This window comes from Cyprinodon variegatus, unplaced genomic scaffold, assembly GCF_000732505.1.
Source record: "Cyprinodon variegatus isolate N-32 unplaced genomic scaffold, C_variegatus-1.0 Scaffold1567, whole genome shotgun sequence".
Taxonomy (NCBI): domain Eukaryota; kingdom Metazoa; phylum Chordata; class Actinopteri; order Cyprinodontiformes; family Cyprinodontidae; genus Cyprinodon; species Cyprinodon variegatus.
The window spans coordinates 105,909-126,554 of NW_015152020.1; the positions used below are offsets into that span (position 1 = coordinate 105,909).

General features: G+C 41.8%; 2 protein-coding genes across 6 annotated transcripts; both read right to left on the bottom strand.

Moving 5' to 3' along the window:
* Window positions 1–5,200: 5,200 nt before the first annotated feature.
* On the bottom strand, window positions 5,201–8,403 carry rpl35a (ribosomal protein L35a). Its single transcript, XM_015403795.1, has 5 exons — window positions 8,317–8,403; window positions 7,660–7,695; window positions 7,300–7,452; window positions 7,089–7,233; window positions 5,201–5,284 (listed from the first exon to the last, which is right to left on the bottom strand). The coding sequence occupies exons 2-5, from the start codon at window positions 7,668–7,670 to the stop codon at window positions 5,261–5,263; spliced, it is 333 nt and encodes a 110-aa protein (XP_015259281.1). The 5' UTR covers window positions 7,671–7,695; window positions 8,317–8,403; the 3' UTR covers window positions 5,201–5,260.
* A 3,882-nt stretch (window positions 8,404–12,285) lies between these two features.
* On the bottom strand, window positions 12,286–20,407 carry lrch3 (leucine-rich repeats and calponin homology (CH) domain containing 3). Of its 5 annotated transcripts, none has more exons than XM_015403800.1 (18): window positions 20,114–20,407; window positions 19,927–20,032; window positions 19,712–19,848; window positions 19,531–19,634; window positions 19,346–19,439; window positions 18,857–18,938; window positions 18,654–18,787; window positions 18,454–18,509; window positions 18,308–18,353; window positions 18,090–18,224; window positions 17,962–18,003; window positions 17,738–17,791; window positions 17,198–17,231; window positions 17,003–17,116; window positions 16,835–16,932; window positions 16,618–16,755; window positions 16,465–16,542; window positions 12,286–14,015 (listed from the first exon to the last, which is right to left on the bottom strand). In XM_015403800.1, the coding sequence occupies exons 1-18, from the start codon at window positions 20,390–20,392 to the stop codon at window positions 13,869–13,871; spliced, it is 1,878 nt and encodes a 625-aa protein (XP_015259286.1). In that variant the 5' UTR covers window positions 20,393–20,407; the 3' UTR covers window positions 12,286–13,868. The 5 variants fall into 5 exon arrangements, with proteins under 5 accessions (XP_015259286.1, XP_015259285.1, XP_015259284.1 ...); XM_015403799.1 differs by lacking the exon at window positions 12,286–14,015 and adding an exon at window positions 15,166–15,621 and having other exon boundaries at window positions 18,654–18,784; XM_015403798.1 differs by lacking the exon at window positions 12,286–14,015 and adding an exon at window positions 15,166–15,621.
* Window positions 20,408–20,646: the final 239 nt, after the last annotated feature.

Below are 20,646 nucleotides of genomic sequence, written 5' to 3' on the forward strand. Positions count from 1 at the left end.
TGGGGGGGAGATGTTCATGTTGCTGCGGTCTGCAGTCTGGACGTTAGATGTCGTTAAAAATTACACACTGTAGCTTTAAGTCCCCCTTAAAATGAGCACATCATCTTTGACCGATGCTCTAGCGCACGTATTGTTTACAGTGCGACCGGTCTAACTAGGGAGTACCAACATGGCGGCTGGCGGCTTCACTTAAACCCTGTACTACCAACGGGCAATCACCAATCCAGTGAATAGAAATCAGTGTTCTATACTCTAACCACTAGGCCGCCACTCCCCAAAGCCTAATGTAGGTTTTGAACCAACAACCTCAGAAATTGAACTCAATGTCTTACAGCTTACGGCAATGGCAATGGTAATATGTAATTATATGTAATTACCACAACAATGTCATCAGTACATGTATATTACATGTACATCATCAATTTAGCACTTTTGGCACATCTATATTATTATGCTCCATTAACACATTCATTTTGCTGTGATGGATTTGTATGATGTGTCATATTACATGGTTTATAGTTTTCATATACTTCATAATGATTGCAATGTGATGTCCCTTTTTTTCATTATAAGTTACGGTAATCTAACTATGCTATGAAACAGCAAGTATGTGTCCAAGTGATGATTAATCTTTATTTTAAAAGCCCCCTGAAAATGCCAACATCATCGTTGTTCAATGCTGTTGCGCACATTTTGTTTACAGTGCTACTGGTCTAACTAGGAAGTACCAATATGGCGGCTGGTTGCTTCACTCTAAAATATAGATCATGGGCACTGACCAGGAATTTGAATATTCACATTTTTTTTTTTTTTTTGTGTGATTTAAAAACTAACACACATGGGCGGTTCTAGACAGGGGCCAATGGTGGCTGGTACCCTTAAGGAAATGGTGCTGGCCTCTGTACCGAAAGATAGTACTATATTAATGGTGTATGATGCCCAGAAAGTGTGACTGTTTTTCCCCTTGGATGAATCCCCCAGGAGGCGGAGCTAAAGGAAAAAACAGTTCTAGTGTTATATAGGGGAGAGTTTGTTTTTTCAGTCATCTAAAAGTCTTCTCTGTGATGATAAAGAAAAACTGTTTTACCTGTATACTGTATTATACAGGTCCTTCTCACAATATTAGCATATTGTAATAAAGTTCATTATTTTCCATAATGTAATGATAAAACTTGAACATCCATATATTTTAGATTCATTGCACACTAACTGAAATATTTCAGGTCTTTTATTGTCTTAATATGGATTATTTTGGCATACATCTAATGAAAACCCAAAATTCCTATCTCACAAAATTAGCATATTTTATCCGACCAATAAAAGAAAAGTGTTCTTAATACAAAAAAAAAGTCAACAGTCAAATAATTATGTACAGTTATGCAGTCAAAACTTGGTGGGAAATCCCTGAGTGCTTCAATGCGGCGCGGCATGGAGGCAATCAGCCTGTGGCACTGCTGAGGTGTAATGGAGGCCCAGGATGCTTTGATAGCGTTTAGCCTTTAGCTCATCCAGATTTTTGGGTCTTGGCAGGCCAATTGAGCACAGTGATACCATGGTCAGTAAACCATTTAGCAGTGGTTTTGGCATTTTGAGCAGGTACCAGGTCGTGCTAAAAATGAAATCTTCATCTCTATAAAGCTTTTCAGCAGATGGAAGCATAAAGTCCACCAAAATCTCCTGATAGCTGCATTGACCCTGCCCTTGATAAAACACAGTGGACCAACACCAGCAGCTGACATGGCACCCCAGACCATCACTGACTCTCGGTACTTGAAACTGGACTTCTGGCATTTCCTTCTCCCCAGTCTTCCTCCAGACTTCGGCACCTTGATTTTCAAATGACATGCAAAACTGAGCAACAGTCCAGTGCTGCTTCTCTGTAGCCCAGGTCAGGCTCCTCTGCCACTGTTTCTGGTTCTCGTTGTGCAGCGTTTTCTGCCACACTTTTTCATTCCCACTGAGGTGCTTTGATACAGCAGCAGCCTATTGGTTCAGAAATATCTTTCTGTGTCATATCCTCTTTGCTTGAGGTTGTCAGTGATAGCCTTCTGGACAGCAGTCAGGTCGGCAGTCTTACCCATGATTGGAGTTTTGAGTGATGAACCAGGGTGGGAGTTTTAAAGGCCTCAGGAATCATTTGCAGGTGTTTAGAGGTAATTTCTTGATTCAGATGATTAGGGGCATTACTCGGTCAGAGACTTTTTTTCATGATATGCTAATTCTGTGAGATGGGAATTTTTGGGTTTTCATGAGCTTTATGCCAAAATCATTTGTATTAAGACAATAAAACACCTGAAATATTTCAGTTAGTGTGCAATGAATCTAAAATATATGGATGTTCACGTTTTATCATTACATTATGGAAAATAATGAACTTTATCACAATATGCTAATATTTTGAGAAGGAACCATAGAATGATTTAAACACCACCAATGTATAAATATTTGCAAAACGTTATTAACAAAAACCTCCATAACATCTGGTCACTCTCATTTATTTAGAAAATATAGATGTGTGCTTTGTTAATTTTCCTGTTGGTAGCGTGTGATCAGTATAGATTGACCCTACTCTATCCCCTGAGGAACTGTCCTCTCCCCCTTCCTTTTAACCCTTTTCACCTCAGACTTCAACTATTGCTCTCAGTCCTCCCACCTTCAGAAGTTTTCTGATGACTCAGCAATTGTTGGCTGCATTGAAAAGAGTGATGAGAGTGCATACAGGACTGCGGTGGGCATATTGTCACTTGGAGTGAACTGAACCATCTACAGCTCAACGTGACAAAGGCTAAGGAGCTAATAGTGGATCTGAGGAGGACAAAAACACCTGTGACCCCTGTTTCCATCCAGGGGGTTCCTGTTGACACTGTGGAGGAGTATAAGTAGCTGGGAGTGTACTTTAACAATAAGTTTTACTGGACTAGAAACACAGAGGCGGTCTACAAAGAAGGGCCAATGCCGACTCTTTTTCCTAAAGGCCTTTAACATCTGTGGGGCGATGCTGAGGATGTTTCATGAGTCTGTTGTTGCTAGCACGCTCTTCTTTGCTGTCACATGCTGGGGCAGTGGGCTGAGGGTCGCTGAAAACAACAGACTGAACAAACTGATCAGGAGGGCAGGTGATGTTGTGGGGGAGCAGCTGGACACTCTGACCACCGTGGCAGAGAGGAGGATGCTGTCCAGGCTTCAGTCCATCTTAGATAATGTCTCACATCCTTTCCACGACACACTGGTCCAGCAGATGAGCTGCTTCAGCAGAAGACTCCTCAGGAATCATTTGTTCGTTCTTTGTACTGTTTTTGCACGTTGCTATCACTTTATTTGGATTTATAGTTATATATATATATTCATACATGTATATATATAGTTATATATGTATATATTTAGATTATTTTGTGTGGATTGTGTGTATATATATATATATATATATATATATATATATATATATATATATATATATATATATATATATATATATATATATATATATATATATATATATATATATATATATATATATATACAAATGTTTGTATATCTGAAGCGTGTAACGAGAAATTTTCCTCTGGGATTATTGAAGTATGTCTGATTCTGATACTATTAAAATAAACTTTTGTCCTGTTTTTGATTTCTCCCCCCCTGCTACCCTGGTGAAATTGCCCACCATGAACACGCACAGTGATCATTATAAAGGATGCCTTCAAAATGGTGAAAGATTATGTCAAATTGGATCCCAGAGTTTAGAGAAAGATGTATTAAACCCTATTTATATGTAAAAGCAGTGAAACACTTTGGGGAAATATATTATATTTTCATCTACAGTACAGACCAAAAGTTAAGACATACCTTCTCATTCAAAGAGTTTTCTTTATTTCATGACTATGAAAATTGAAGATTAACACAGAAGGCATAAAAACTATGAATTAACACGTGGAATTATATACTTAATAAAACGACTGAAAATCTGTCTTATATTCTAGGTTCTTCAAAGTAGCCACCTTTTCCTTTGATTACTGCTTCGCACACATGGCCTTCTCTTCAAGAGGTTGTCACCTGAAATGGTTTTCATTTCACAGGTGTCCTCTCAGCTTTAATCAGTAGGATTTCTTGCCTTATAAATGGATTTGGGAATCATCAGTTGTGTTGTGCAGAAGTCAGGAAGACAGAGCTGACAGTCCCACTGAATAGACTGTAAGAATTTGTATTATGTTCATTTTGGTAGTTTAATTTATGTAGACATGAGGCCCAAAGGGGATAAGATATTATTTCCCTATTTAGGAATATAAGGCAGTGTTTATTAATGGGCAATGAAATTCATAGAAACCAGAAGCAAAATAAAGATCCTTATAAGTAAAGCCCATTTAGAATTTTACCATACAACACATTGTTGGTGCAAATGTGGTTAAATAATCATTGCAAGTTTAATTTCTCTTATTCATTGGAACTGACACACTTAAGGTGAATATCTCCTTTTCCTAAATATTTTTTCTGCTATTTAAATTCAACTCCAATACAAGTAACATTTAGCGCTGCTAGCCTCACTTGGCTAATCTAAGGCCAACATTTCTATCAGGTTTCAGAAATCATCCCCATAATTACTACACTGTCTGTGGATCACTGATCATGGGACGTCTGAGACCTTTGAACATAGAGCAGAGAAAATATCACATTTATTTAAAACATATTTTGCCGTTTGATGTCCACTTTTAATGTACTTGAAGACATATATATATATATATTCTGTTCTCTGAAGGTTTAGTCCTCATGTTTACAAGAAAAGATGGAACTAAAGGCAGGATTTTAAAGACAATTCCAAACTTAATTCTCTCCTAACAAAAATGCAGGTTTTCTAATAAGATAAGATGGTTTCCCCCTGTAGCAGGTGAAACCACCAGGGACAGATCCACCTTGTTCCAAGCTTAATACAAACATCTTTAATATCAAAGAACTCTACAGTTCCATCAGAAATGCCTTATTTTAAGATTTGCTTTTAAACTTCCCTATAACAAGCATCACAAAGAGGGAACCAGACTGCCTTAAAATTTGAAATTTTTACCATTTAATTAAAGGGAACTAATCTTAATCTGAAACTCCTTACAGAATTAACATGCAGAGCATTTCACTGCTCAATAACAAATTAAATTATTGTGATGAACCACCCGGTTCAGCAGATCCAATGCAGAGGTAAAAAAACAAACAAGTGTTTTGTGCCGACCCATTTATTGATCAGTTTTTATTATTTCTGTACAAACATGGTCGCTCTTCACACCCGGGATGGATACAGCATCTGCAGAGAGAGGAAGACACAGTCAGAACAAAGACACCACAATTCTTACATAATAAGAGACCTAACCCTCAGTAAACTTCCCGACTCTACAGTCAGTGGCGATCATAAAAATGAAGGTTGTTTTGTATCATTTAGTTTAATTTTATCATCAGCCTGGCCAGGGGTCCAGATACAATTCCATGTAAAAATTACAAAGGAGTGACAGAAACTGCAAACAGAAAGTTTTTATCAGCATGAAAATATCTGAGATTTTAGATGGTGACCAATAAAATCAGATAATCGTATTGGGGCTCATCTCGGGCCGATATCAAATAAGGTCGGATCGGGACATCCTTAATTTTGGCAACAAATCAAATATTAATATTAATGCCATAGAGGAAGGCTGGATTGCTGCACCCGGAACCAAAAACATCAAGTTTAAAGGTTTTAAAGCTTTGTAAAGTCATGCTTCATCTCTGGAGCGTGAACATTAACCCAAATTCAATTGATAAACATTTAAAACACAGTAAGTCTCCTTTTTTGTGACTCTGAGTCCAGCCTGGATGTTAAACACTTTCAGACCCACTTCACCTTCATGGACTGTTAGAAGAGCAGAACTCAGAGGGACACCTTGATTCAATCTGAACTCACCATCAGCAATCAGTAAAACGGACCCCAGAGTGATGGGCCAAACAGTCAACATACATAGTGACGTAATGACTCTGTTTTAATAGTTTGACCATAGAAATCAACTATGCCTCCACAATAAAAGCTTCCAGTTAACGGGTCACTTGTCTGTGAGAACCAGGATGTCTTCCTGAACAACAGAGTCCCCGTCTGAGGAGGAGTCTGCTGTCTGAGCCAAATTCAGGTCAAATATGGATCAGGGTTAATAACACCCCCTGCTTTATATTTCATAACATTGGAGGAAGCATAAAAAACAGCAGAGAGCGCTGTGACACCACAGCTTCACCAAGCTGTCCACCAGATCCACTACACCTGGATGATGAGGATCATAAAGCTGCTTAGATTCACCAACGCAATCAGATCAACTGTTCAAATCAGAAACAAAAATATTCAGTTTTTCTACCTTTGAATCATAAATGTTTTCCAGTCATCGGATGTAATACAGTAGATATATTTTATGTCTGAATGTAACCAACATATACAAACTCTTGAGTACCCCACTATTAGATTGATGGCTTGTAATAATATTACGTTTTATTAAAAATAAAAACTCTTAGAGTCTCATAACTGATTCCAGATAAGTCTCTGTTTACATTTTGTTGGGCAAAGATACTCAGTCAAAACACCCATAGGCTACATTCACATTGCAGGCCTTAATGGGCCTGCAATCTTTCCCAACCTCTAAAACTCAAATCTTTTTAATAGGGTTGAATCTAAACACTACTCTGCGTCATTGTTCGCCATGATTGCCGTTTTTCCTGCCGCATCTGCATAGCAAGACACAGAATAGTGAATTTTGTCAGAATTGATGGCATACAGGTCGGATTAATGCGACCTGGCTGTTGAGACACAGGTCGCATTAGATTCTTATGGGATTCAGGACCACATAGCCAAGTGGCCCCAGCCGCATTGGAGAAATCGAATCCAAGTTGTTTGGATTGTCATGAAAAGATTACAAAGGTTGCACATGGGCAAAAAAAACCAAAAACACCCTTCACGCTGCTGTGTGAACGTAGCCATAATGACCCTAGAAAACGTGCCTGGTGTGTTTTGGACGTAAACAGAACCTCCCTTTTGTTGTAAAGATGCTTAGTACTAAAGATGCTGCAGGATTGAAAGAAGGAGCAGAAGAACTCACCACCCGGACTCTGTGTCCAATGGCCTTAGCGGGCAGGTTGCTGCTGAACTTGGCTCTGACCATCCCGCTGTTTCCGTGGGCCCTGGTCACCTTCCCCCAGATCACTCTGGTTCTGTTGGGTTTACCGCCAGGCGTCACTGTGTTCCTGCAAACACACAGAGTTAGTCTCAGCCTGAAGCGGCAGAATTTAGTAGCGAACCACAGGACTCACTTCTTGGCCTTGTAGACGTAAGCGCATCGTTTGCCCAGGTAGAAGTCCACCTCATCGCGGCTGTAGCAGCCCTCTAGCTTCAGTAGCGCTGTGTGCTCACGCTGGTTCCTTAGACCGCGCTTATAGCCGGTGAAGATGGCCTTACTCCACAGTCTGAAAGAGAGGGGTCAGAGGTCAAACACTGGTCCAAGAATCTGACGATAAAACAGGAAATGGGTGCAGAACCAGAAGCCAGTGTTCTGACTATCTATTCTAGATATTCAACAACCCTGAAAAATGATTTAGTTTGAACCAAAACCCAGAGAAATTCCGTTTCTGTACAGAAATTCATTCATTGAACAGATAAAGGGCTGAACGTACCTTCCAGGCATTTTTGTTCTCTTCAGGTGCAATCACCTAAAACAGATAGAACTATTAGATATAGAGCACATTAGATAGAAACAGAGCATTGCACCTCAGAAGCTATTAATGAAAACACTGCAGAATCCCAGAGGAACTACTGATATTCCACAGCATGACAGACAATATAGAAATACGGTTGTATTAAGCTTCCGTGCTATATTTAAATAACCAGACATAATTCAGTTAAAAAGAACCGGAAACGCACAGGGATCAGTTTGGATACTTTCATTAGAACCGGAACCCACAGGTTAAGCAGAAACGTGGGTAAGCCAAACATCGGTCCTAGATTTAATGCTTTCCAGCAAAGTTTGATATGAGGGTATGACCTTTATGGCCCAAACAGTGAACTTATATCCAACCAGAGGACTGGAAACCCATCCGCTAGCCTCTTGTAGTCTGTTCCGCCGTGGGAAACGGGTTAAGTCGGAATCCTCTCCGCTAGTTACTGTTAGCGCCACAATCTGACTTCTATCTTCTCCATCCGAAACTTAACCAGCGAGACAAACTACCCGAATTACAGATGAATATCCAAACACACTGGATATGCAAGTATTGAACGAAGCTGTGAGTGTGTGGCGGTAATTTTCATCTTTAATCGGACAGTTCGAAGCTTACCTGCGAACAGTCCACAAAGATGGAGGAAAAGACAGGTCGCGGGGCCTGCTGGGTAATCAGTGTGTAGGGAGTTGCCCAAAGACTTGCCTGTTCAAAAAAACCCACAAAAACTAAGCAAAAATAAACACCAAAAACACATAATTAAAAACATAAAATGAAAATATAATTAAAATCAACTGCTACTCCAACTAATGACATTTAACACAAATTAATCATTCCAAAATTAAAGTATTAATAACAGTATTTCCAAACCACAAATGGCTTTTTTTATAATCCTCAAAAAGAAAAAAACTTACAAGCTTTCACACGCTTGAGCAGAAAGTTAACAGTCAGTACTACTGATCTCCGTATTGCTGATACACCGAAAACCTGAAGTCACCGGCCGACATCTTGGTACTCCATACTTGTAATCAACAATGTAATCAATACACGTGTATAACATGTATATAATTTAGTACTTTTGCCACATCATCAGACATTGTGTGTGTTCGTGTAATATTCTAACCGACTACAGTATTATTATGCTCCATTAGCACACTAATTTTGTTGTGTTGGATTTGTTTGTAAGATATTTATAGACTTCATAATAAATATCCAATGTGATGTGCCTATTTTTTACCATACATTACGGTAGTTTGTCGTGCGTGTCAAAGTGATGATTCTACCTTTGTTTTAAGTCTTAAGCCCCTCCTGAAAATGAGAACATCTTCGTTGTTCGATGCTGTAGCGCACATATTGTTTACATTCCGACCGGTCTAACTATGGAGTACCAATATGGCGGCTGGCGACTTCACAGCACCGTGTACTACCAACGGCCTATCAGCAATCCAGTGAATAAAAAAATCAGTGGTCAGTACTAAAAAACAAAAAAGTAACAAACATTGAAAGCCATATGAGAAAGGGACTACAAATGGCTGTAAAGTTTAAAAAGGCGCCATATTGGAAAGGTCAAACATGACTCCATTTGATATAAAGCAGCAGACAAAGCACATTTGTTTTGTCTCACTTTTGAAAATGAAAAAAAAAAAAAGTATGATGCCATAAGGGCATCTTTTGATCTTTGTTACATTAGAATTTATGCTTTTATGTGTATAAGTTACGTTATTTATATAATACATTTTGGGATTTTTTTAAATAATAGTTTGAATTGTATCATTTTCTAGCAAAGCATACTCAATTATGTCATGTATGACTGGTGCCAAACAAATTCCTCCACCTTGTACACAGTGCGCTGTATTAACTAAGTTACTGTCAAACTTATTGACATATTAACAAAAGCTTTGTTCCTTTATCAAGCATCTCTACAGGCAGTCATCTAGATACCTTAAACCCTCACATATATTTAGTAGAATTTCTCTAAGCAGATTGCATTTCAACCATGTTTTTCTCTAGCTATTTTCTTTACACACATTTTGCCAATCTTTCTGGAAGAGTTGGTAAGGTTCATTTTGAAAAATAGATTTCTTTTCTTGCCTTGTCCGAACAGCTTAAAATGGCCCTGCATCAATTCAGAAACCAGTTTGGATCTGTGTTTGGGATCCTCTCCCTGTTGGGGCGTCATCCTGTGTCAAAGTTTCAACTATTTAGCTGCTGATTTTGATGGTCCATATTTTCTCTGTGTAATAATACAAAATATGAGAAGGAAAATGGTCCCACGGCATAATACTGCCAACATTATGGTGGCTATTAAAGACATTTTTGCCTGCTCATATCATTAGAATAAGCCCTGGTTTATTCTGAAATCCAAAACTTAGAAGCAGTGAACTTTAAAAAGAACTTGGAGTAATTGGTAATAAGTTATTTTGCTTTGAGCATTAACCCTTTTCAGTTAGCTGTGAGCAGATTGTTCTGTGCTGAAATGTTTTAAGCATTGACAAATAAAATGAAAGTACACACTTTATTCTAACAATTAAAATAACAAACACAAAAGAAGAGAAAACTCACATTAAAGTATTTATTTTATGTTTACTCTTCAAACAGTCAGTTCCATCTTTTGTACAGAAAAAAGTAAAAACACGTTTGTCCTTTAGAAAAAGTGGAATGTCCTTTAAAAACAGTGAGACTGTCACATGACCCGTCACTGCTGCAGGACAGAAACCTTGACTCCAAAGTCTCTTTAACACCCAGTCACCTGTCACACAGGCCCACTTGTCCCCTGAAGAACTGAGCTTCTGTAAAAAGCCCTGAGTTCAGTCTGGCAGGTGTTTTTACTAACCTAATGTTCCACTTTCTACGTTAAAGGCAGAGGCAACATCAGCTTCAAGCTTCACCTGACAGAAGATGTGACTGCAGATCAGATCAATATTTTCATCAGTTAACTTTCAAACTTGAGGTTCAGTGCTCTGACGCGTTCACAACCACACAGGAGGCACCAGGACACTCTTCTTCTCACACCTTGAATGAAGATGATGTGTGTGAAGCAGCAGGTCAATCAGCAAAAGCACTGTGATCCATGTGTTTCTTAAACAGAGCCAAAACTCAGGGAGCTACAGGGTTCAAAACATGAGCAAATTGAAAGTGTTTTTTTAGATTAGTGTTTAGTGATGTCCCACCGTGCCTAAACGCAGCATGTGGCCTCAGTAAACATGTTTAAATTAAGCTGCTTCCTGTCATTGTGTTCCTGTGTTAAATGAGCTCCATAAATAAACGTAGTGTGCTCAGAGCAGGACCAACTGCTACAGCAAACCCACAGTGACCTACAACCGGCAGTGTCGTCATGGCAACAGACAGGTTTCAGCTTCAAATACACAATATATCTACACATGTATATGTATATTTATATATATTTACATGAAAAAGTCCCAGCATGCAACAGAGGTTGCCTGACACTGCTCTTGTAATCGTCAGCCTCAAGTGAGGCAAGTCCGTCCACTAAACCCATCAGGACAACAGGAAACCGAACCAGCTGAATGAAACAAGCATATACCATGATATAAATCGCTCCTTTGGCCCCAAGAATACAGACCACAGGTGTTGGTAAAGGTGTTTGGATCTGATGGAGACGTCAGACATGGAGCAATTTCCTGCTCCACCATTAAACGATGCATCACACTCAGCTCGGTGCTCTGGGTATTTATCCACAGCTAGTTATGTTTGCTGACATTTCCTCAACAGGCAAGGTGTAGAAATCTACTTTGCTGGCGTAGTGTAATATACTGAGTGATATACTCGTTTCCACTTGCTACATGAAGCTTGTTAGTATCAAACAAAGACTGGATGATAGTTTGAGTCAAGTTTCTGTTTATTATCACTTTCTTTTTCTTTTTTTTCTTTGACATAACGCTAGCATTTAACTATCCCTGACAGGTGTAACGCTCGTTTGTATAATTTGGAGCAGCTTGGTTCCCAATTCCATCTACATCTAGTTTGTTTTCCTCCTATCGACTGCTGCCTTAGCTGGGATTCGCCATGGCGAGTTGGTGTGACTGGCCGACATGGCAAAGTTTTTATGCTGGACGCCCTCCCCGAACTATCACTGACCGCTTTGGCATGTTCAGTCAAAGTTTTTGGGTTACTATATTTTGGTTTTAAACCACCTAACATCCATAACTTCAAAAATCTCTGGTAATGGTAGCTAATGCTATAAATGTATGCTAGCTGAAAACAAAGTTAATAATATTTAAACTTACTTTTTCTTTGCAGCTGCAGTCAAGATTATTAGAATTAGGGTCTATTTTAAATATTTTCTTTAAAAAACTGTGTCACAGTTTAGCATTGTTCAAGATTATAAAAGTTTTAATTTAACCAGTTTACATGTTTGCATCCAGGGTGCACAAAAGAACTTTATCACAGATCCTTACTCCCAATAGCTATTAGACATCATAACCGGTGTCGCTGCCAAAAAAACAGTTTTTATTTACTGTATATACTCTAGCTACTTACTGTAGCTACTTATTTACACTCATATAAATGTAGAAGTGTAAATCGTTTTTTAATAAGTTACATAATTATTAAACCGGAGTGCTTTTTGTGTTATACATCTGCCCTTACTGTACAGTTTTTACCTTCATTAGTATCCAAATGCTTCCGTTTGCCTTTCACTTCCCTGCTTATTATACCTGATTTCCTTGCTATGGAAAAATTAAGTATATTTCTCTTATTTCTTTAATTAATTAATCAGTACAAGTTAACTTATACCAATGCACTAAAACTGAAGCAGTGACAGTTAATATCTTTTGAAAGTTTGAAGTGAAAACATCGAGTAAATGAAGCTGGTCGATATATTTGAGGATGCAACGAGACGAATGAAAAAGAAACCTGACTCCAGGTAAGGGAGTCAGGTCTGAATCCATATGGACATTTTCCAGGAACGCAACAGGAAACAGAAGTAGGTTAAACAATTACAAAACATAATATGTGGGGGGGGGGGGAAAGTCTTTAACTTTATTCAAAGTTTTAGATTTTGAGGTTCGGTTTCTTAAGTCTGACGACATATTCCACAAAAACTTGTGGACAAATTTGGAGTTTGGGAGAAAATTTTACTTGTCATGTTTACCTGTACATGACTGCGGTAAACTTTACCTCTAAAGTGAAGTTTAACAGAAATTCTGTTTAAATAAGAAAAATATTGGAATGTAATTTAAACAGGTGAGATTTTTGGCCTGTTTTGACCCAGGCAAAATAAATAATCCCTGAAACTGACCTAAAAAAAGCTGAAATCTTTAGTCTCAAAGAGAAAAAATGCATATGTATTCATGATGTGTGGACTTATCGATAAGCTTTCTGTGTTTAAACCTAGATTTTCTCTTTAGAGATTTGTCGAATGACTCATTCTAAGGACAAATAAACTGCTTCAGTGACAGTGTGCGCTCAGCTCTGTTTATGTCTCCATCAGATCCCGTCCTGTCATTAGTCCTGCACCAGTAACACAGCCCGTTTGACTCCTGTGTACTGGGATCAGTAGGAACGCCTCACAACATCCAGACTAAAACACTCACCTGCTGGAAGTCTGTATGGAAACTGTATGGAAGCCCATTTCTGCAGAAAGCTTACCTGTGTAACATAAGCTAAAACAAAACCATGGTAAATTAGTGTAAAATGTAACTTTCACACAACAATGAGTGGTTTTTAAAACTTATTTTTTAAGTTTAATTTGTTTGTGGTTTAGATTAATTCAAAGGATTGAGAGAAAATTTTTAAAATAAAATTTTCTCTCACTTAATAAAATATATTTCCACAAAAAAACAAAAAGATCAGATGTTCCACAAGAACAAAAAGGTAAAAAACTCTCTGCCTGAGTTGGATTTGTTCCAACTAAGTTAAACTTTTCAGAGTTCAAAGAATTTCCTGTTTGATGTGTTTCTCCTCCAGTTCTAGCAGTAAAACCTGCTCTTCACACCGACTCACTCAGTTCAACCAAACAGCGTTCAGGTTTCTAACTACAACTCCTGGTTCTGATGGGCTTCCATACGTCCCACAGCTTCCGAGGCTGAGCCTGTCCAGGTGACTCGTGTACGTTTGACAGCGCTGTGTTTTTTTCTGCTCAGTGGAATATGGCGGCTGCCGTTACAGGAGGCTGACTGAGCGCGTGCAGCTGCAGCGGGGTGGGGGGGCTAAATCATGACGGAGGTTCCGGGCGGCGTTGTCGTCGAGGAGACGGACTGTCGGGGCGGAGCCAGGTCCAGCAGTGCACTGACTGTCCCGGCCACCTGAGGGAGCCCTCGTTCCTCCAGAATGTGAAGAGGAAGACACAACTTACTCTGCACAGAAAAACACCACAGAAGAAGACACAGCGAGGGGCGGGGGTCAACAGAAAGATGGGTCAAACGATGGCAAATCAAACAAAAGAGCAAAATAACTGTAACCATGACAACACAAGGATAAGAAGCGAGGAGGGGTAAAACAAAAGGTTTAAAAAAAGTAATGCAGGAAGGGGAAGCAGTTAGAGATGAAAAATACAGGCTTCTGCCAATAATGCAGTTCCAGGGGCTGATGGGAGTTGTAGTTTCATCTGAACACAAGCATGAGCAGCTTACTGGTCTCTGGATATTGCAATCAATGAAGGACACCCCTTCTGTGTGATCCATAAACCCACACCTGCTTCTGAGCACTGCCAGTCAGCTGGTTGATGGAGTACATGTTTCTGTAGCTTAAAAGAAGGAAGGTTTGGATGTTCAGAAATATTTCTGGTCGCTCAGGCAACACTTTCAAGACACTCTGAGGAGGTGAAATGTTCAAGTAACAAACAAACAGGATTCATTTGTTTTTCAACTTTATTTAGAGAAACTTGGAGAAAAAATAACTCGTCCAAAAGCAGGACCAAGCTGAGGTGCAGAGCCTCATTCAAACATCACCATTCTTCATCATCATCATCATCATCGTCTTTCACCATATAAAAAGGGATGTGTTCAGGTTTTTTAAAGATCAGGGTTAAAGAGAGCACTGCTCGGTTCCCTGAAACTAAATCTGGATATTAGAGGAACCGGAGCTCTTTGGTGTTGGGTTCAGCTGAAGTGTGAGCAATGGTGCCGACATCAGCCACTGATGGTTCCGCTGACCTTTAATCTCAACTTCTGACTTTACAGCAGCAACACAACATGATCATCAGGAAGAAGTCTGTGAGAGTAACAGTTCCAGTGGAATGGACCGGGAAACTCATTACTAGAACAAAAAGTTCTGATCACCGGAGTGTTCTGGGTTTTTATTCACTGCTCGGTAATGGAAGCAGGCTCTTAGCAGAACCAACGGTGAGCAGCAAAGAGGACATTAGCAAAGACTTGGTGTCCAACTCAAGCAGCAGAGTTCTGATTCTAGCAACGTTCACGCATTTAGTACAGTCTGACTGTAAGAGAGGACGAAAGGTTCTGATCCACTTCACACACAGTAAGAACAGTAGAAAACAATCAGACAGGCAGGTGGACATAAGGCACAGAGGGGGCGGAGCTTCAACTGGCAGGATGTGGAAACAGACGGGCCAACAAGTTCTACCTTCTCCTGAGGGCTAACAGGATCATTTAGGTAAAAACCAGCAGCTGCTCCTAACGATGGAGCAGCGAGGTTACAGAGGCAACAGCACGGCTGACCCTTCTCAGACGGTTTAACTAGAAAACTTCTGTTCCTACGTGCAAACAACTGGGCTTCGTTACTGCGGTTCTGGTCCAGTCAGATCTAGGCGTGCGGCGCCAGGTGAACGTAGATGGCACAGAGGGCCGACATGATGGACAGGTAAAAGAGGGCGAAGCCGGCCATCTGAACCTGAAGGGAGGGGCTTAGAGTGGGCGGGGCCAATGAGAGCAGTGCCTGTAGTGTCCCATAAAGCCCACCCCCCTTCCCTTCCAGAACCTCCTCCACCGAGCAGAGACGGTCCTGAGTGTGTGTGGAAGTGATGGACACGGTGAAAAATGAGGACGGAGAGAAAAAGGAAGGCAGGAAGATGAAGAGACGAGGTACAGCTGTTACTTTAGAAGGAGGAGAAGAAGAAGAAGCTTCATCATCAGGTGGTTTCAGACTGAATCCAGACGTCTGAACAGAAAAAAAATTATTTACTTATAAAAATCACATCAAATTTATCCAGAAAATGTAGAATATTATTGAGATATTTTGTTTAAAGTATTTAGTTTAGACAAAGTTTAATAAATTAATTTGACAGAAAAAGAATTATTTCTCTACAGATAGGTAATAAAAGTGAATCAATATTCACAGAAAATGACTAATTTATTCAACATTGTTAATAAATCAAATCTATTTTAATCAAAGATTTGATTATTTTTTCTTTGTGTCATTTACTTGATCTTTACTTAAAGCTGAGGCTGTTTAAATCTACTTGATTTTATTTCCTGTCGCTTTGTTGCTACAATGATCAAACTATGTTGAATCTATTTAAGATGCTCTATGATTAATCTGAGAATCAGTTCAGACACATTCCCCATCACACTGCAGGAAGCACAAAGAAAACTTGTTAAAATATGATTTTGCTTTTAAAGATTTAAAGTCTTATTGGTGTTTAAAGTTAGCCAGCAGCCTGTTTTCCTATTTTAGCAGCTCTGATCATTCTGATGGTGGTTACTTCTCTACCAGCTCCATCAGGCACGAGGAAACGTCTCAGAAATCATTTCTTTCTAGTTCTGATCTGGCGAAGCTTTCAGTCTGTCAGCTCATCTGGATTCAGCCTTTCAAACCCCTGCTCCGTCTCTCAGGTGTGTTGTTTACCTGCGGGACTCCGATCCTGCGACACGCCTCCAGGAAGTTCTCAACATTGCGGCGACACTTGGCCATGGTGAGTTTAGGCTGCAGGGGTGCAGAGACAAAGGTCAGCGAGGGGTCAGCTCACTCGATAGCTTAAGACCGGTCAGAGGCACTCACCACAGCGGGGGAAGGGACGTGGATGCTGGGGACGGAGCGCGGCCTCACGTGATTGGCAAGGTGGCACAGCACCACGCCGTCCGTCAGAGCGGCTCCCAGGTCGCTGGGCAGCGCCACCTTCAGTCGGGACTCAATGTTCTGGGTAGGAAGACGAAGAAGGTGAAGGAAGCAGGCGCAGAGCAGCTCCTACAAAGGTGGAACAAAAAAAGCTACGTACCTTCCTGAGCTGCTCCACCAGCTCCGCATCTTCTCCCACCAAAGGAGGAGCCGCAGGAACCTCCTGCTTGGTCTGAGAAGGAGCAACAGCTGGGTCCCCTGCAGGACGGAGAGGGAAAGGTCACATCCTCCAGAGCTAAGAGGTAGAATAAAGCAGGAAAACACACACCTCTTCTTTTCTCGTCTCTTTGTCCAAGGCGATACAGGAAGCTCTCAGGACGAACGCTGCCTGTCTGACTGGAGGCTCCGCCCCCCAAGTTTTGATATGATGGTGACTGATTGGCTGAGAGAAGAGAAAAGGCTCAGAGTAAAAAGGTGTCAAAGTGAGCGGAGAGTGGATGTCAGGCTTTGTTGGTGGTCTTACCTGTAGGAGACAGGGTGGCTCTGTCCTCCCCCTGCTGGGAAACAACAGTACAGTTTTACATTCCAACTAAATGGAAGTGAAAGTCTGTGTTTAGATTCTCTAAAACACACCATTTTCACTCATCTCCCTCTGCTGTGAGACACAGAACCAACAGATTTAAGGATCTGGACAAACAGCTGAGAGACGGAACCCGTAGAGAAGAGATACCAGCTGGTTTACACGCAGCCGTCCCTAAAGCTTCATGCAGAATCGGGATCTGAAAGAACCAAACCGCAAGCTGCCGCCGTCTTTTGGTCCAACATGCACGGAAAAACCGACCGGATTCAGAAGAAAACTGATGAAAACAGGAAGACTAAGTGGAAGGAAAAAGTCTCCTTCCACCTCTGAAGCCATCAGGCCAGCTTCAGTTGACCTCATGCTGCACAGAGGGAACGGTGCTCTCACATGCTCTGATCACAGTGCTTCCTTCACATGCTTTTATTTTGGAAACCGGTAATGAGATGCAAGCTTCATTTTAGGGGCATGGCATCTCGATCTTACCATGATGAGGGCGGAGTCATCTGTGTGGGTGGAGCGTCTGGAGGGGTAGACGTTCTGACAACGAACAGCAGACACACAAACATCAACAGAAACATAAAGGGGTGTGGCCTAAACACAGGGGCGGGACTACTGTTCTGCGGCGTCGGATCAAACGAAAGAAGAGGAGGGTGAAGGAAACAGAGGGTGTGTTCATGTGTTGTTCAGAATGGCGAGGACGTACTCACCTCAGCCTCTGGACCGGACTTTGATGGACTCTGGGTTGATTTCTGCGGGAAAACAAGAAGAGAGATGCAACCTCAGATTAAAATGGTTCAGACCAGATTCTCCACGCTCAACTGGTTCAACTGTTTACCTTGGCATAGTTGGTGGCACCATCTCTCTGGAGAGAACGATTCCTCTGCCTCTCTTCGTCGTACCTCAGAGCGGCGAGCTGAGCTTCCCTCCTTATCCTCTCAACGCCTCCAGAAGCAGAACCAGAGGCTCCTCTCTAAAAGCACACAGGTGTGTGTGTTAGACCTGAAGAGGCAGTTTTGTTTTAGAGGATTTTTGCCGGACGCTCGAGCGTCTTACCTGACTGTGGGAGGTGGGAGACGGCGAGGCGCTGTCGGCCATGTTTCTGGGAGAGACACGGAAACAGACAGGAAGTGAGACAGGAAGTGAGACACAAAGTGAGGAGACGTAGGTGGGAGCGGGTTTGATTGGGTGGTTTATCTAACCTGCTGTGTCGCCTCATGTCATCGGCCCGGGCCAAGCTGTTCTTCACTGGAGAACCCTGGAGATACAGACAGGGAGTCAGCCTTTCAAAAACACGATGCAGCTTTTTTAAATCTCTGGGCATCAGCAGCGTCTGTCTGAACCAACATGACATCAATTTAAACTTGAATAAAAGCGTCCAGCAGCAGTGGGGGGGGCTCACCTCTCTGGTGATGCGTCTCTCGATGTAGGCCATGAACTGAGAGCTGAGGCTGCTTCTGTCACCTCGAGCCTTCCCATCCTCCTCCTCCTCCACATAGCTGTCTATGAAGTCGATCTGCTCCATCTCCCCATCTGCTGTGGACAGAGAACATGAGAACGACAGCGGAACACCGGGAGAACGGCGGTCAGAAGTTTGAGTCTTACGTGTCCCGTTGGGCAGCACAGCTCCTCCTGGTCCAGAGCGTCTGTGATCTCTGACCGCCTGCTCCGACAGCTCCTCTGAAACCTGAAACAGAGCAAGAAAGGTTCTTGTAGGAGGGAGGAGCATGGATCCAGACCCAAGCCTGTGGCTGATTTCATCTGATATCTTAGTAACGTTTCTATCATTTCAGAAAAAGAATTGAACACGAAACCTTAAAAAACTAATTATTGTATTGAAATAAGTGCATTTCCCTTTAATTAGAGCAGATAAGGAAAATTAGACGATAGAATAAGATGATAGCGAAACATCTAATTTTTTTTAAGTTCCATAAATAGTCTTATTCGCCTGTTTAAATTATGCTGAAACACACTTTGTTTTCATGAATTTTAAGTTATTTCTAAACAAGTTTTTGCAGACAATCAGTAACTGAAGTGAACCAGGAGCTAGGCTCCCTGCTGGAGGAAGAACCCAGAGGTCAGCATGCCGCTCACCTCATTGCCCAGCCACCGCTTGTCTCCGCTGTCGACGCTATTGAAGCCAGAGTCGAGCGCTCCATACGGCCGCCCTTGATACGCCTCATCAACACTAGTGAGACAAAGCTGCAGTCAGTCACTCTGAGCCTTTACTCTGAAGGGTGGAAATGTGAGCGTTGGTTTGTGTGTGTGTGGGGTCAGACCAGGAGGTCAGAGGTCGTCTGTCGTACTCGGGCAGCTCCGGCGTGCTCTTGCTGGCTTCCAGGTTCAGATACTTAAAGATGTGGACCTTCCCTTTGATACATATCTGCAGGCAGGACAGCAGAGCATTAAAGTTAGATTTGGGGACGCCAAGCTGCAGCTGTGATGTCACTTCCTGAGTACCTGTGCAGGTGGGCTCTGCAGTGGATTGTTGTCCAGGACGATGGCCTGCAGGTGAGAGAGGCCGCGGTAACAGACAGGGATGGAGGTCACTTTGTTGCAGGAGAAGTCGAGGCGCACCAGAGGAAGCTCTGCCAGCTCTGAAAACAGTCACAGTTCTTATCTGGACCTAAAAACCCGCTTCTGTCAGGAGCAGAACCAAAGCCTGAGGGCTTTACCTGAAGGAAGTCGGACCAGGTGGTTCCTCCTGATGTTCAGGTCTCTCAGAGCCTCCAGCTGACCTATTTGGGATGGTAACGTCCGGATTTCGTTACAGCTCACATCCTGCCGGAACAGAAAAGTGATCAGGAACCAATGGAGGGTTCTGATAAATAACGGGTCGAATCAGCTGGTAAAGAGACTCACCAGCTCAGTGAGGTGTCTCAGCTGGCCCAATTCTTCTGGCAGAGACACAAGTTTGTTATTGGAGGCGATCAGAACCTTTAGGGGGAGGCTACAGACGACAGCTGGGAGGACGGACAGCTGGTTCCGACTGTAGGACAGACAGACAGAGCCAGATGGGTCAGAGCCAGGGGTATGAGATAGAAAGAGCCACTTTGTAAACAAAGCATGAGGCGTATGGGAGCCACTGTCATGGTTCTGGTGCTGCTGTCGGGTCCAGCTGACAACACTACAGGAAAACATCCCAACGCATCCAGGGAGGATTGTAGAAACACAGACAAGTACTGCAGGCCTGATGGGTCATAGGTAACCATGGGAACCAGAACAGGCCGAAGAGAAAGGGGCGGAGCAGACCGCCAAGAGGTTGCTTAGGGACGCACCTACAACTATCAAGCATCAGACAGGAAGTGAGACGCTGGGGCAAAGTAGAAAACATCCTCTTTGGAAAATACAAACTAAAACAGTCAGATTAAAACGCCGACACGACGCTGAGCTAA